The sequence below is a fragment of the Trachemys scripta genome, chromosome 4 (genome assembly GCF_013100865.1).
Source record: "Trachemys scripta elegans isolate TJP31775 chromosome 4, CAS_Tse_1.0, whole genome shotgun sequence".
In the NCBI taxonomy this organism is placed as follows: domain Eukaryota; kingdom Metazoa; phylum Chordata; order Testudines; family Emydidae; genus Trachemys; species Trachemys scripta.
In genome coordinates, this window is record NC_048301.1 from 133,999,270 (window position 1) to 134,013,033 (window position 13,764).

Consider the following 13,764-nt stretch of genomic DNA (forward strand, 5'->3'; position numbering starts at 1 on the left):
TGCTGCCACATCCACCCTACGCCCACTGGAGAAGGAGCAGCTCAGCCTCAGTGGGCATCCTGCCCCTCTGCTATGGGCTCCATCATTAACCATAGTGAACCTGGCCAGGCAGGCTCTTCCACACAGGCCTGTTATTACAGCAATTGCAAGACTCACCTTGTGGGATGGATGCAGCAGCTCAGCGGGTTGCTAGGCCCGCTGGTGCATCGAGGTGACAGGATGTTCTCGGCAGGGCTGGAGGCAGAAGTCCAGCCGCTGAAAGCTGCCAACTGCAGGTGACAGGGTGATCTATTGCTACAGGCATCGGCCTGGCAGGAGGGATCAATCAAAGGCCCTGTTATCACATACACGTCTGGCCACCCCTCTAAGTGTCCCTCATGCCCAGCCTTAATCCTCACTACCATCCCCTTTCCTTTCACCTCAGGCCCACCTCACCACTCTATTCCTTTCTTTTTACAGATCTACCCCCCACTCAACTCCATGCTGCCCCCTCCCAGCAATTCACTTTATACAGGTTCCCCCATTCTTCTCTAGCCCCCCTGCTTCCTTGTGTCCCCTTAGAATTTACTTAGAGCAGTGGTGTCCATTTTTTTTTTTTTACGCACAAGATCACTTTCTGAATTTAAGATCAACCCAGGATCTACCCTGCCCCTCTCACTCCATCCCCTCCCCCCACTCAATTTCACTGGGCTGAGATAAAGGTGCAGGGTCTGGCCTGAGGGGTTTGGAGGGGTCTCTGGGATGAGCCTGGGGCAGGGGGTTGGGGTGCAGGAGGGGGTGAGGAGTGCAAGCTCTGGCAGAGAGTTTGGGTGTGGGCTCAGGACTGAGGCAGGAGCTTGGGGTGCAGACTCTGGACTGGGGTTTGGGGTGCAGGAGGGGGTGCGAGGTGTAGGCTCTGGCCAGAAGGCGCTTACCACAGGTGGCTCCCTGCCGGCAGCACAGCAGGGCTACAGCAGGCTCCCTGCCAGTAGACAGGCAGGCAGCTCTGCGCGTTGCCCCTGCTCCTCTGCACTGACTCCACAGCTGCCATTGGCTGGGAACTGCAACTAATGGGAGCTGCATGGATGGCACTTGTGGGCATGGGCAGTGCACAGATACCCGCTGCTCCTCCCAGGGCCGCAAACCTTCTCCCCATGCTGAATGGCTCCTGCACAGCGTGTCTGGCTCCCTCCCGCCATCCCCACTAGTTTGTTGTGGACACTCCCTGCGCCTTACATTCCTCTGGATGAAAAGGAGAGAACAGGACACAGGCTTGGCTGGTATTTTCGGTTTCATTTCTTTGGCCAGAGCAATATTTCTGCATGGATCAACAAATCCCTTCTCACATACAGCCATGACGTGGTTGGGAGCAATCCACCCTCATCATCCTCTCCTAGCTGTTGCCAGGAACCTCTTCAGAGAGTTAGTGGGTCACCTCAGGCTGACTTCCAATGGGAGTCCAGCAAAATAAAAACCCACTCTCCCATTGTTAGTCTCAGCAGAAAGGCCAACAATTGGCTAAGGCAAGAAGGACGAACACCCACCTCAAACCTGGGGAAGAGGCAGATTGATGGGAGAGAACCTTGGCCTACTCTGGGCAGCTGGGACTTCTGTCCTTTACCGCAGACCAAGGCAACAGCCCATTAAAAATATAAGATAGCAACAGACACAGCACCCAGCCCACAACCCAGGTCCCTACAAACCCAAATCTTTTTCCACGTTGTTCCTCCTAACAGAAGATCAAATTATTGAGGCACAGGCCAAGACAGACACCAGAAGCAGCTCCCTGCTCCAGCCCTGCTCCCACCAACTCCACAAGCAAGTGAGTGTGTGCTGCTTAAGAGGATTCAGGGCCTTTAACACCAGGGGCTCTAGTTCACACATTGGCTCAGCTGCCACGGTCTTTGTTTTTTTTGCCCCAAGTCAGGCAGTATGAGGACACCTCATCCCTGTCCCATCGGGGCTTATGACACTTCCCAGCGCCGTGGACTGCAGCATCCTGCCTCGCTGGTGCAAGAGAAGACTATGCAGGTTTCCATTTAAGAGCAGCCGTGCAGACTGTGGGTTTGTATAACCCCCTGCTCTTGCGTGTGAGCCAGCAGCGTGTACTCAGTGTGGCTGATCAGCCCACAGCAGGGAGGAGAGGTGATGGGGAGTCCCCAGCAGAGGCATAAGGAGGCGGTGGGCAGGATAGCTGGAAAAGCAGTGTCAGGACAGATGGACCCCAAAGAATCAGCTGCCCCGAGGCTTTATTCCCCTTCCCTGCTGCAGCCTCACTCCTTGGCCTCTTTGCGCTGCGCCTGGCGTTTCTGCAGTAATGCCAGCGTATCCCGCTTCTCGATCCGGCGTAGCTGCTTCTTCTTGGCACGCTTCAGCTTGAGCGGATTCCGGATCTGCAGGGGTGGAACAAGAGAGAAAAGCTGTGAACCTCAGCCATGGAACAACACAGACCAAGGACAAAACACCTCTTGGGGACAGCTGGTCAGAAAAAAATGCTGCTGGTATCTCATGAGAGTTGTATTTCAAGTGCCTCATAATCCCACTTCTCCTCTATAGGCTGGGCTGCCTGGTCAGACTACATCTCCCATGACGCATCACACTGTCCCTTCGTGAAACTGTATATAATGGGTAGTCGTGCCTGTGGTGCATCATGGGAAATGTAGTCTGGTTGGGGAGTCCAGCCCATAGAGAAGAATGGGAGCATGAGGTAACTCAACTACAACTCCTAGGAGGCACCATGGCACCTTTTCCAAATGGAAACATTTCAGTTTTTCAAATGAAAAAAAAAAGACAGTTCTCACCCCCCAAAAAACAAAACAAAACAAAAAGTTAATCCTCCAATTTTCAGTCAAAAACAGTTTCAGTGGAAAGTTTTCAGCCACCCATAGCACTGGGGCAGTGGTTCCCAAACTGGGGTTCGCCAGAAAAATTTCACTAATGGCGGACAGAGGACCCTGGGCATTGGAGACAGCAGGTGGGACCCGGTTGCAGGGCAGACACCCCGAGCCCCAGGGAGAGCGGGGCCGGGCAACTGGGGCTGGCAGCCCAAGTCCCGGCGGTCAGCAGGGGAGCTGGCAGCCCGAACCCCAGCACTCCGTGCGGGGCTGACAACCCAAGCCCCACGGAGAGCGGGGCCGGGCAGTTGGGGCTGGCAGCCCGAGCCCTGCCCCCGTCAGCGGGGAAGCCGGCAGCCCGAACCCCAGCGCTCCGCGCGGGGCTGATCACCCAAGCCCCAGGGAGAGCGGGGCCGGGCAGTTGGGGCCAGCAGCCTGAGCCCTGCCCCCGTCAGCGGGGGAGCTGGCAGCCCGAACCCCAGCGCTCCGTGCAGGGCTGGCAGCCCGAGCCCCAGGGAGGATGGGGCCGGGCAGTTGGGGCTGGCAGCCCGAGCCCCAGTGGTGAGTGGGGGAGCCGGCAGCACAAACCCCAGCACTCTGCGGGGGGCTGGCAGCCCGAGCCTGAGGGAGAGCGGGGCCGGGCAGTTGGGGCTGGCAGCCCGAGCCCTGCCCCCGTCAGTGGGGGAGCCAGCAGCCCAAACCCCAGCATTACCTATGCAGGGCTGGCAGCCCGAGCCCCAGGGAGAGCAGGGCCGGGCAGTTGGGGCTGGCAGCCCGAGCCCTGCCCCCGTCAGTGGGGAGCCGGCAGCCCAAACCCCAGCATTACCCATGCAGGGCTGGCAGCCCGAGCCCCAGGGAGAGCGGGGCCGGGCAGTTGGGGCCGGCAGCCCGAGCCCTGCCCCTGTCAATGAGGGAGCTGGCAGCCCAAACCCCAGCGCTCCACCCGGGGCTGGCAACCCGAGCCCCAGGAAGAGCGGGGCCAGGCAGTTGGGGCATCCATCACACTGAGGAAATTTAAACTTAAATCCCTGAAAATATTCATTTTTAGGAGGGAGTTCATGAGATTTCACAGTTTAGTGAAAGGCATTCGCGGGCTGTTAAAGTTTGGGAACCACTGCACTAGGGCAAGTCATGCATCTCGGGGCCCAAAGTGGTGCTGTTCCCTAAAGTATGGCCAGCAGGGCTCTGCCTAGTCTAGCTCTGAACAGTTTTAGTAATGGGCTCCACATGCAACAAAAGACTATTCCAGAGACTCATAGATTCCAGTGTGAGGCTGTTTTTCCAACTATTCATCTGGATTTCTCTCTCTCTCTCTCTGTTCATTTTCACTCTCTTGTCCCTGCCATGGGCACTCAACAAGAACCATTCTCTGCAGGGAGAAAAACTGGGTTGACCCCAGCAACTCACAAAAATCTGACATGAGCATGTGTCAGGCCTCAACACAAATATGGTTTTCTGAGCAGCAACCAGGACACAGTGAGTATGGGAGGAGAAGCCCCCCAAATGAATCCATCCCATGTTGGAAAGGTGGGTTCTGGGTCTCCCTGCAGGAGATGCTAAAAAGCCAGGATACTCACCACTTGTACGATCTCTGCCTTCCGCTCGTTCTCCAGGCGTCGTTTCAAGTTCTCTTCCCGGCGCTGCTTTTTCTCCTGCAGAAACAGTAGAGTGAAGCTTTGATTTTATATCCTGCCATTCAGGGAAACTGCATTCTAGAGTCATGCTCAGGAACGGGAGCAGAGGGGGAAGAGGCAGAAAAGGTGAGAGAGGTCCACAGCAAAGATCGTAAGAGAGATGGAATCAGCGAGGCAAGAGAGTACAGGGAGGGCAAGAGATGCAGAGGAGAAGGCTCTTGCACCAGGCCCAGTGAGGTTCTCTCTAGGTACTTTAATAATTAGTTGTGTGTCTGTGCTTAGAGATCCTTCCAGGAGGACAGGGGAATCAACACAATGAGTGGGTGAGAGCTCCATAATCTAGGGACCTCTGCTATGGAAGTTCTGCCTCCCTTCATAAGCCTCTCCCACTGGTGGGGGGAGGGGGGGTGTTTCACTGCTTCAGTGGAATGCTGGGATCGGAGTTGCAGGAAGGAGAGGCGATCTCAGGTGGCCAGAGACACTCTTACACAGGGCTTTGAATAGCAGGACACACCCCTTGCTTTGCACTCTTTTCTGGCCCCCCCATTGGATACAGACAGTAAATGTCAGGAAACTGGGGTGACGAGTGTGTGGGGACCTGTGCCACTGAGCAGTTGGGCTACTGTGTTATGTACCAGAGGGGGCTTATGCACCAGCTGTTGGGCTTAATTCCTTGGAGTGGTTCCAGCAGGTGGCACTGTTCTATACCTTTCCCAAATTCTTTTTCTTAGTGCACAAGTGTTATAGATTTAAAAGCCAGACAAGACCATTGTGATCATCTAGTCTGAGCTTAAATTTGCACTTTATTTCAAGTCTGCATTTATCTAGCTTCAATTTCCAGTCATTGGATCTTGTTATGCCTTTGTCTGCTAGATTAAAGAGCCCTCTATTATCAAATTTCTGTTCCTTATGTAGGTACCTACAGACTGATAAAGAGAAGATCAAGGAGTGGCTTGAAGTATAGCATATTGGAATTGGAGACCGTCCCTTTAAACAGTGTGACTCTTAGACAGACATGTTGGGTCATTTAGTTTTGGGTTATGCAAGGTTCTGGGAGCAGTGATCCTGGGAAGGAGGAAGCCACATCAATGGGGATAGTGCTTGGGGTGTGCTATAGACCGCCGGGATCTAGCCTGGATATGGACAGAGAACTCTTTAACGTTTTTAGGGAAGTAAATACTAATAGGAACTGTGTAATCATGGGAGACTTTAACTTCCCGGATATAGACTGGGGAACAAATGCTAGTAACAATAATAGGGCTCAGATTTTCCTAGACGTGATAGCTGATGAATTCCTTCATCAAGTAGCTGCTGAACCGACGAGGGGGGAGGCCATTTTAGATTTAGTTTTGGTGAGTAGTGAGGACCTCGTTGAGGAAATGGTTGTAGGGGACAACTTTGGCTCGAGTGATCATGAGCTAATTTGGTTTAAACTAAATGGAAAGATTAACAGAATTAAATCTGAGACTAAGGTTTACGATTTCAAAAGGGCTAACTTTAATAAATTAAGGGGACTAGTTAGGGAAGTGGATTGGACTAACATATTTAGGGATCTAAAGGTGGAAAGCGCCTGGGATTATTTCAAGTTGAAGTTGCAGGAGCTGTCGGAGGCCTGTATCCCGAGAAAGGGAAAACGGTTCGTAGGCAGGAGATTTAGACCAAGCTGGATGAGCAAGCGTCTCAGAGGGGTCATTAAGAAAAAACAGAAAGCGTACAGGGAGTGGAAGATGGGAGGGATCAGCAAAGAAACCTACCTTATTGAGGTCAGAGCATGTAGAGATGGAGTGAGAAAAGCCAAAAGCTGTGTAGAGTTGGACCTTGCAAGGGGAATTAAAACCAATAGTAGGAGCTTTTATAGCCATATAAATAGGAAGAAAACAAAGAAAGAAGAAGTGGGACCGCTTAAGACTGTAGATGGAGTGGAGATTAAGGATAATCTAGGCATGGCACAATATCTAAATGAATATTTTGCATCAGTATTTAATGAGGCTAATGAAGGGCTGAGGAATAGTGGAAGTGAGACGGATAGGAATAAAGGAGTGGGGGTTGACATTACCGTATCCGAGGTAGAAGCCAAACTCGAACAGCTTAACGGGACTAAATCGGGCGGACCGGATGATCTTCAGCCAAGAATATTAAAAGAACTGGTGCGAGAAATTGCAAGCCCATTAGTGATAATTTTTAATGAATCTGTAAACTCGGGGGTGGTACCATTTGACTGGAGAATAGCTAATGTGGTTCCTATTTTCAAGAAGGGGAAAAAAAGTGACCCGGGTAACTACAGGCCTGTTAGTTTAACATCTGTAATATGCAAGCTCTTGGAAAAAATGTTGAAGGAGAAAGTAGTTAAGGACCTTGAGGTCAATGCAAATTGGGACAAATTACAACACGGTTTTACGAAAGGTAGATTGTGCCAAACCAACCTGATCTCCTTCTTTGAGAAAGTAACAGATTTTCTAGATAAAGGAAATGTGGTGGATCTAATATACCTCGATTTCAGTAAAGCATTTGATACGGTACCGCATGAGGAATTATTGGTTAAATTGGAAAAGATGGGGATCGATATGAAAATCCAGAGGTGGATAAAGAACTGGTTAAAGGGGAGACTGTAGCGGGTCGTACTGAAAGGTGAACTGTCAGGTTGGAGGGAGGTTACCAGTGGAGTTCCTCAAGGTTCGGTTTTGGGTCCGATTTTATTTAATCTATTCATTACTGACCTCGGAACCAAATGTAGGAGTGGGCTGATAAAGTTTGCGGATGACACAAAGTTGGGCGGTATTGCCAATTCGGAGAAGGATCGGGATATCCTGCAGGGAGATTTGGATGACCTTGTAAACTGGAGTAATAGTAATAGGATGAAATGTAATAGTGAGAAGTGTAAGGTTATGCATTTAGGGATGACTAACAAGAATTTTAGTTATAAGCTGGGGACACATCAGTTGGAAGTAATGGAAGAGGAGAAGGACCTCGGAGTCCTGGTTGATCGCAGGATAACTATGAGTCGGCAATGTGACGTGGCAGTGAAAAAAGCTAATGCGGTCTTGGGATGCATTAGGCGAGGTATTTCTAGTAGGGATAAGGAGGTGCTGGTTCCGTTATACAAGGCACTGGTGAAACCTCATTTGGAGTAGTGTGCGCAGTTCTGGTCTCCCATGTTTAAAAAGGATGAAATCAAACTGGAATGGGTACAAAGAAGGGCCACTAGGATGATCCGAGGAATGGAAAATCTGTCGTATGAAAGGAGACTCGAGGAGCTCAGTTTGTTTACCTTAACCAAAAGAAGGCTGAGGGGGGATATGCTTGCTCTCTTTAAATATATCAGAGTGATAAATACCAGGGAGGGAGAGGAATTATTTCAGCTCAGTACTAATGTGGACACGAGAACAAATGGATATAAACTGGCCGTCGGGAAGTTTAGGCTTGAAATTAGACGAAGGTTTCTAACCATCAGAGGGGTGAAGTTTTGGAACAGCCTTCCGAGGGAAACAGTGGGGGCAAAAGACCTCTCTGGCTTTAAGATTAAGCTTGATAAGTTATGGAGGGGATGGTTTGATGGGATAACGTGATTTTAGTCAATAGGTCAATAACGTGCCATCGCTGGTAATTAGTAACAATGGTCAATGATGGGATATTAAGTTACTACAGAGAACTTTTTCCAGAGGGTCTGGCTAGAGAATCTTGCCCACATGCTCGGGGTTCAGCTAATCGCCATATTTGGGGTCGGGAAGGAATTTTCCTCTAGGGTAGATTGGCAGAGGCCCTGGAGGTTTTTCGCCTTCCTCCACAGCATGGGGCAGGGGTCGCTTACTGGAGGATTCTCAGCGATTTGAAGTCTTTAAATCATGATTTGGGGACTTCAACAGCTGAGTCAAGGGAGAGAATTATTCCAGGAGTGGGTGGGTCAGCTTTTGTGGCCCGCATCATGCAGGAGGTCAGACTAGATGATCATAATGGTCCCTTCTGACCTTAGAGTCTATGAGTTTGCTCACTTCTCTGATCAGCCAATTCTGGGGGCAGAGTTGCTCTCTGGGAACCAGGCTCTAGTGCTGTTCAGAAATTCCCAGAAGAATAAATTTGCCCTGTATGCTGTTTGACCACCTCTGTTCCAGAACTGGTGTATGGGTAAGCTTGGAAGTATTAGATATTTATCAGTAAATGTTGATTTCATCATACACGCTGAAATTGATGACAAATATTTCTCGCGATAGTAATTGAAAGATACAGATGGGCAAAGTAAGAAAAGTGCTGCTTGAGAACTTATTAGGGTTTGATTTAAAGCTATTTACGTTGCATATTTTGACACGATGTTGATAATGTGTGTTTTAACAGCCATAAAGCTTTAGCTCTTTGAATCTCGGTGTTTGACTGTCACTAAATAATTATTGTCTGACCCCCCCCCTATAATTTCATACAATTGTGAACATTTAAATAAAAAAACAAAAAAATGTTTAAAAATAAACATTCATATTATCCATCAAAATGATAAAAAAAATAAAAATTGAATTCTGCCAAACCTATGTATAGCATAACTACATCAAAGTCAAACTTAGATTACACCCAGTCTATGTCACTGATTTCTCCTCTACTGGAAAAATAACCAGCAAGGCCCCAAACATTTGCTACCATCCAACAGAGGAGCGACGCTGGTGTCAGAAGAAGAGGCAATACAATTAAGTTGCATGGTGTGAAGGAAGAGAGAAGGTGGCTAGAGCAAAGAGGACAGTCCATGAGATAGCCTGGAGCTAGGATGTGGCAGGTTTTTAAACAAAACTGGATCAGGAACGGAACAGAAAACCAGTGGAATTGTTTCAGGACAGAAGTGAGGGGATCGGCACATAGCAGTAGGTGTCTGCACATGCAAACTGCCACCCCAGATCAGAGGTGAGATCCATCCAGCCCAATATCCGGTCTCTGACAGCAGCCCGCACCAGATGCTGTAGAGGAAGGTGCAAACAACCCACACACCACATATGGAACAACCTCCCCAAACAGAAGTTTCTCCTGGAGCCCAGGCTGTTCCTAGTGGTCAGCTTAGATCCTGACATAGCAGGCTTGGCACCTCAGATTTGTATCCCCTCGTATTTATCATTAATGTGGAGAGCTGAAACACAGGGAAATCATAGGAAGGAGAGCCAAAGATCGGGGTGGAGCCAAAGCAGCAGCATGCACAAGCAATGCTGCAATGGAGGCAACAAGGAAGGTCCCAGACGCTGGACAGGAGGGAGGTGGAAAGGAGAGAGGTCAGGCTCAAGAATGACACTTAAGTTAGAGGCAAACAAAAGGCAAGCTGAGGTGGGAACTAGAGCTGGGGTGTATGGGGGAGACTTCTATAGCCTGAGAGAGGCATTTCTGCCCTGGAGACTTAGAGGTGAAAGAACTGAGACAGTACAGCAAGGTTACTTGATCACAACAGGCAGAGGGATGGCAATTCCAAGGTCAGGATACCATCAAATTTTGGGGTTCATTAACCCTTGCAGGCCTCCTCTTGCAGCCTAGTTTACTGCTGTGATAACATGTGGGTGCAGGGGAGGGGAGAGACACACACGGGGTTGGGATAATTGGGCAATGAGCTGTGTTGCACCATCCCGTCCCATTACCTCACGCGCCCTCTGTTTTTCTTCCTGAAGATGCTGGGCAAAATCCTTGACTATTTTCTTCTCCTGGCGCTCTTTCATCTTTCGCTCCCAGGAGGTGCGGAGGGGCTTGTCCTGAATCATATGGGAAAACCTAAAGAAGAAGAGAGGAGAGAAAGAATTCCCATTAGCCACCAACACACAGAGGGGAGCATTTACATTAAGACGGCTTCACACGGAACAGACTCCAAAGCACTTTTACAAAGGGGAAAGGCGTTATCCTGGGTGCCAATTTAGCATTAGTGCCCATCTCCAATTCCCTCTGTTTGTAATACATCATGGGGAAAGTCACAAGCCTTCCTAGATGCCAGCGCCATAAGCCTCCTTATATCACCCCCAACTCTATCCTAGTCTTTCCCCTCCCCCACACTCCATGGTCTTACTCCTGCCCCCCCCCCCGCACCTCAGGCTCCCCACTCCCGTACCCCACCTTCGCGCCCGGCCTCCCCCCTCACCGCTTCTTGCCGGGATCCTTCCACACCCGCCCGGATTTAGGTTTTCCCTTGGGAACCGCCGGCGCCTCCTTGTCCTTCTTGGCCGGATTCCGCCGCTGCAGGGCCAGGGCCGGTGCCACCCCCAGGGTCTCGCCGCGGCCGGGCTCCCCGGGGGCACCTGCTTGCCCGTCCTGGGGGCCGAGCAGCGGAGCCAGAGGCTCCTCCCGGCGTCGCTCGGGCGCCGGCTCTAGCCCCTGCGCCTGCAGCCTCCGGCTCCTCCGCAGCCGCCTCCTGGCCCTGAAGCCCCGAGCCGGCTCCATCCCCACGTGTCCAGCTCCAGCCTCCCGCCACGTCCCTCTCAGCGTGCCAGCGACGTCATTGGCGCGAGCGACAGGAACCGTTCCCGAATCTACGCGTACTCAGAATCAAAGCACACCAACGTAAGGTGCCATGTTTGTGAGGGGCACCATCGAAGAGCCCGCCCCCCTGTCCGCCATGTTTGTGAGGGGAACCATTCAAGAGCCCACCCCCTGTCCGCCATGTTGGCGAGGGGCATCAGAGGGAAAGGTAGGGTTGCCAACTTTCTAATGGCAGAAACCTGAACAGCCTTGCCCCGGCCCCGAAGTCCTGCACCTATCCACCACTGCTCTGAGGCCCCGCTCCCTCCCTCCCTTGCTCACTTTTCCATTTTCACTGGGGGGTGTGGGCTCTGGGGTGGGGCTGGGATGAGGGGTTTGGGGTGGAGGAGGGGGCTCAGCTGAGGCAGGGGGTTGGAGCATGGTGGGTGAAGGCTCTGGCTGGGGGCACTGGGGTGGGGCTGGGGGTTCTGGGGTGGGGCTGGGGATGAGGGGTTTGGGGTGCAGGAGGGGTCTTTGGGATGGGGCCAAGAGGTTTGTAGGACAAGAGGGGGCTCGGGGCTGGGGCAAGGAGTTGGGGTGGGGTGGGGGTGTGGGGTACTGGCTCCAGGAGGGAGTTGAGGTGTAGGAGGAGTTCAGGGCTGGGTGTTGGGGCACTGGAGGAGGTCAGGGGTGCAGGCTCTAGGTGATGATCAGGGAGCAAAATGAGGAACAAAGCATTTCACAAAATAATAGCACTTTTAATCTGAAAAGGCAATTGCACGGGAAGAGGCTGGTATATACTGATATGATAACACAGTTGTTCAGAACAGCAGCATTATGCGGTTATTCTCTTCAGCGCTAATGCTAATATTGCCATGTGCTGATTATATGCCAGGGTGGCCAACCTGAGCCTGAGAAGGAGCCGGAATTTACCAATGTACATTGCCAGAGGGCCACAGTAATATGTCAGCAGCCCATCAGCTCCTCAACCACACTCCCAGTGCCTCCCACCCACCGGCAGCCCCACCAATCAGCACCTCTCCCTCCCTCCCTGCACCTCCTAATCAGCTGTTTTGTGGCATGCAGGAGGCTTGGGGGGGGTAGGCTCAGGGGAGGGGGAAGGAAGGGGTGGAGTGGGGGCAGGGCCTGTGGCAGAGCCAGGGGTTGAGCAGTGAGCACCCCTCGGCACATTGGAAAGTTGGCACCTGTAGCTCCAGCCCCGGAGTCGGTGCCTATGTAAGGAGCCACATATTAACGTCTGAAGAGCCGCATGTGGCTCCGGAGTCACAGGTTGGCCACCCCTGTTATATGCAGAAAAGACATTCATTGTGTGATTGACATAATAAAAGGTGTGAGCTCTAAGCAGAATCCTGACGCTTGCCCGTTCACCAGTTTAAATAAGGCAGTGTGTCCCACGGACCTCATTTTCCAAAGATTTAGATTCATAGTTTTTAAGGCCAGAAAGAGCCATTAGACCAACCTTTTTCGTCTGACGAGCCACAGAGGACCGTGACGGCGGACGAAAATCCGCCGACAAGCGGCATCGTCATTAGGTGGCATTTTGGTGGCGATGCCTCTGGATGACGCTGCTTTTCGGTGGCATTTCGGTGGATGCTCGTCCGCCCGCCAGTACGCGGGAGCACTTAAGACGCCCCGGAGGGTGCCATGACACCCACGGGCACCGCGTTGGAGACCCCTGCATTAGACCATTCTAGTCTGACCTTCTACATAACCTAGGCCAGATAGGTTCACCCAGTTACCTCTGTATTGGTGTATGTAAAACTGTTTAAGCAGTTCACATTGTCACCATCTCTTGATTCTCTTATGTTGCAGTTTGTCGGCACCATGATATTGAGCAGATTAGTTGGATGCTGTATTCCAGAATAAAAGTGATTTCATTCCAGAAAAGTTACTCCACTTTGGAAGCACATTCTGGAGTAAAGTGGCTTTTATTCTGGAATAGAATGTCCAGATGGGGAGCTATTCTGAAATAGTTATTCTGGTTAGTTTCCTTATGTAAACAAGCGTTTCCTAAGGAATCAATGTCCAGGGTATTTTGAAGTGACATTTTGCAACAAGCCTTTTTGTTGACATTCCACAGCTAAAGGAACATTTATTCTTTCATTTTTGACTTAAAATGTTGTTTTTTTTCAGATACTGAAAAAGTTCAGTTTTCCTTTGGGTTTGGGGATGTTTTGGAAGTTCCTCTTTTGGTGACTTTCTCCTCTTTGTTTTTTTCAATGGAGGAAGCAAAAAAGTGGTTGAAATCCTCCCTGCCCTCTTTTTTAAACTTCTTCCAACTCGGAAGAGTTAAAACAGTGAAAAGCTCTTTTGAACTGAAAAGATGTGAAAAGTTTTTTTAAAAGTCATTAAAAGTGCTACTTTATTTAATTTGTAATTTCTTTTACAACTGAAAAAAAGTATGAACAAGTATTTCATTTTATTTTTACTTTTCTCAACTTGTTCCCCATTTTTCTTCACTGGAAAAAGTGAAAAAAGGGAGTGGGGGGTAACCATCCCAATTTCTTCAGTTTTCAAAAGTTGAAATGAAAGAGTATAAATTGAAAGACACTGAAATTTTTAATTTCAAATCTACATTTTGAAATGCAACAATAAATCTCGTTTTGTTTCAAAGTGGCATTTCAAAACAAAATGAGTGTGGGTTTTTTTTTGCTTTAGTTTTGAAATGCCCCACAGAAAACCAACGTTTTCCAATCGGAAAATTTAAAAACAGAATTTTTCCTGTGGAAAGATCCGGGGACAAATTCTAGTATTCTGATCCAGTCTATATAACACTTTCTGCTGTCGTTGTCTAACAGCTGACCCTAAGCCGCGCTGAATATCTGCAATGCCCAGTGCAGTGAACTAGAACTCTGAGTACTCAGTAGTAAAACTGGGTAGAAAACGGATCC

At 50.2% G+C, this 13,764-nt stretch overlaps 1 protein-coding gene across 1 annotated transcript; it reads right to left on the reverse strand.

Annotated features, from left to right (window-relative positions):
- Nucleotides 1–1,252: 1,252 nt before the first annotated feature.
- On the reverse strand, nucleotides 1,253–10,992 carry CCDC86 (coiled-coil domain containing 86). Its single transcript, XM_034767683.1, has 4 exons — nucleotides 10,536–10,992; nucleotides 10,045–10,174; nucleotides 4,391–4,465; nucleotides 1,253–2,372 (listed from the first exon to the last, which is right to left on the reverse strand). The coding sequence occupies exons 1-4, from the start codon at nucleotides 10,832–10,834 to the stop codon at nucleotides 2,253–2,255; spliced, it is 624 nt and encodes a 207-aa protein (XP_034623574.1). The 5' UTR covers nucleotides 10,835–10,992; the 3' UTR covers nucleotides 1,253–2,252.
- Between the last annotated feature and the right edge of the window lie 2,772 nt (nucleotides 10,993–13,764).

Bases quoted from the DNA above. Each gene is read 5' to 3' on its own strand.
- CCDC86 (XM_034767683.1), bottom strand. From the start codon at position 10,834: ATGGAGCCGGCTCGGGGCTTCAGGGCCAGGAGGCGGCTGCGGAGGAGC. The intron at 10,175-10,535 runs GTGAGGGGGGAG...CTTCTTCTTTAG, and splicing joins AAGGATCCCGGCAAGAAGCG to GTTTTCCCATATGATTCAGG. The intron at 4,466-10,044 runs GTAATGGGACGG...CTGTTTCTGCAG, and splicing joins AAAAACAGAGGGCGCGTGAG to GAGAAAAAGCAGCGCCGGGA.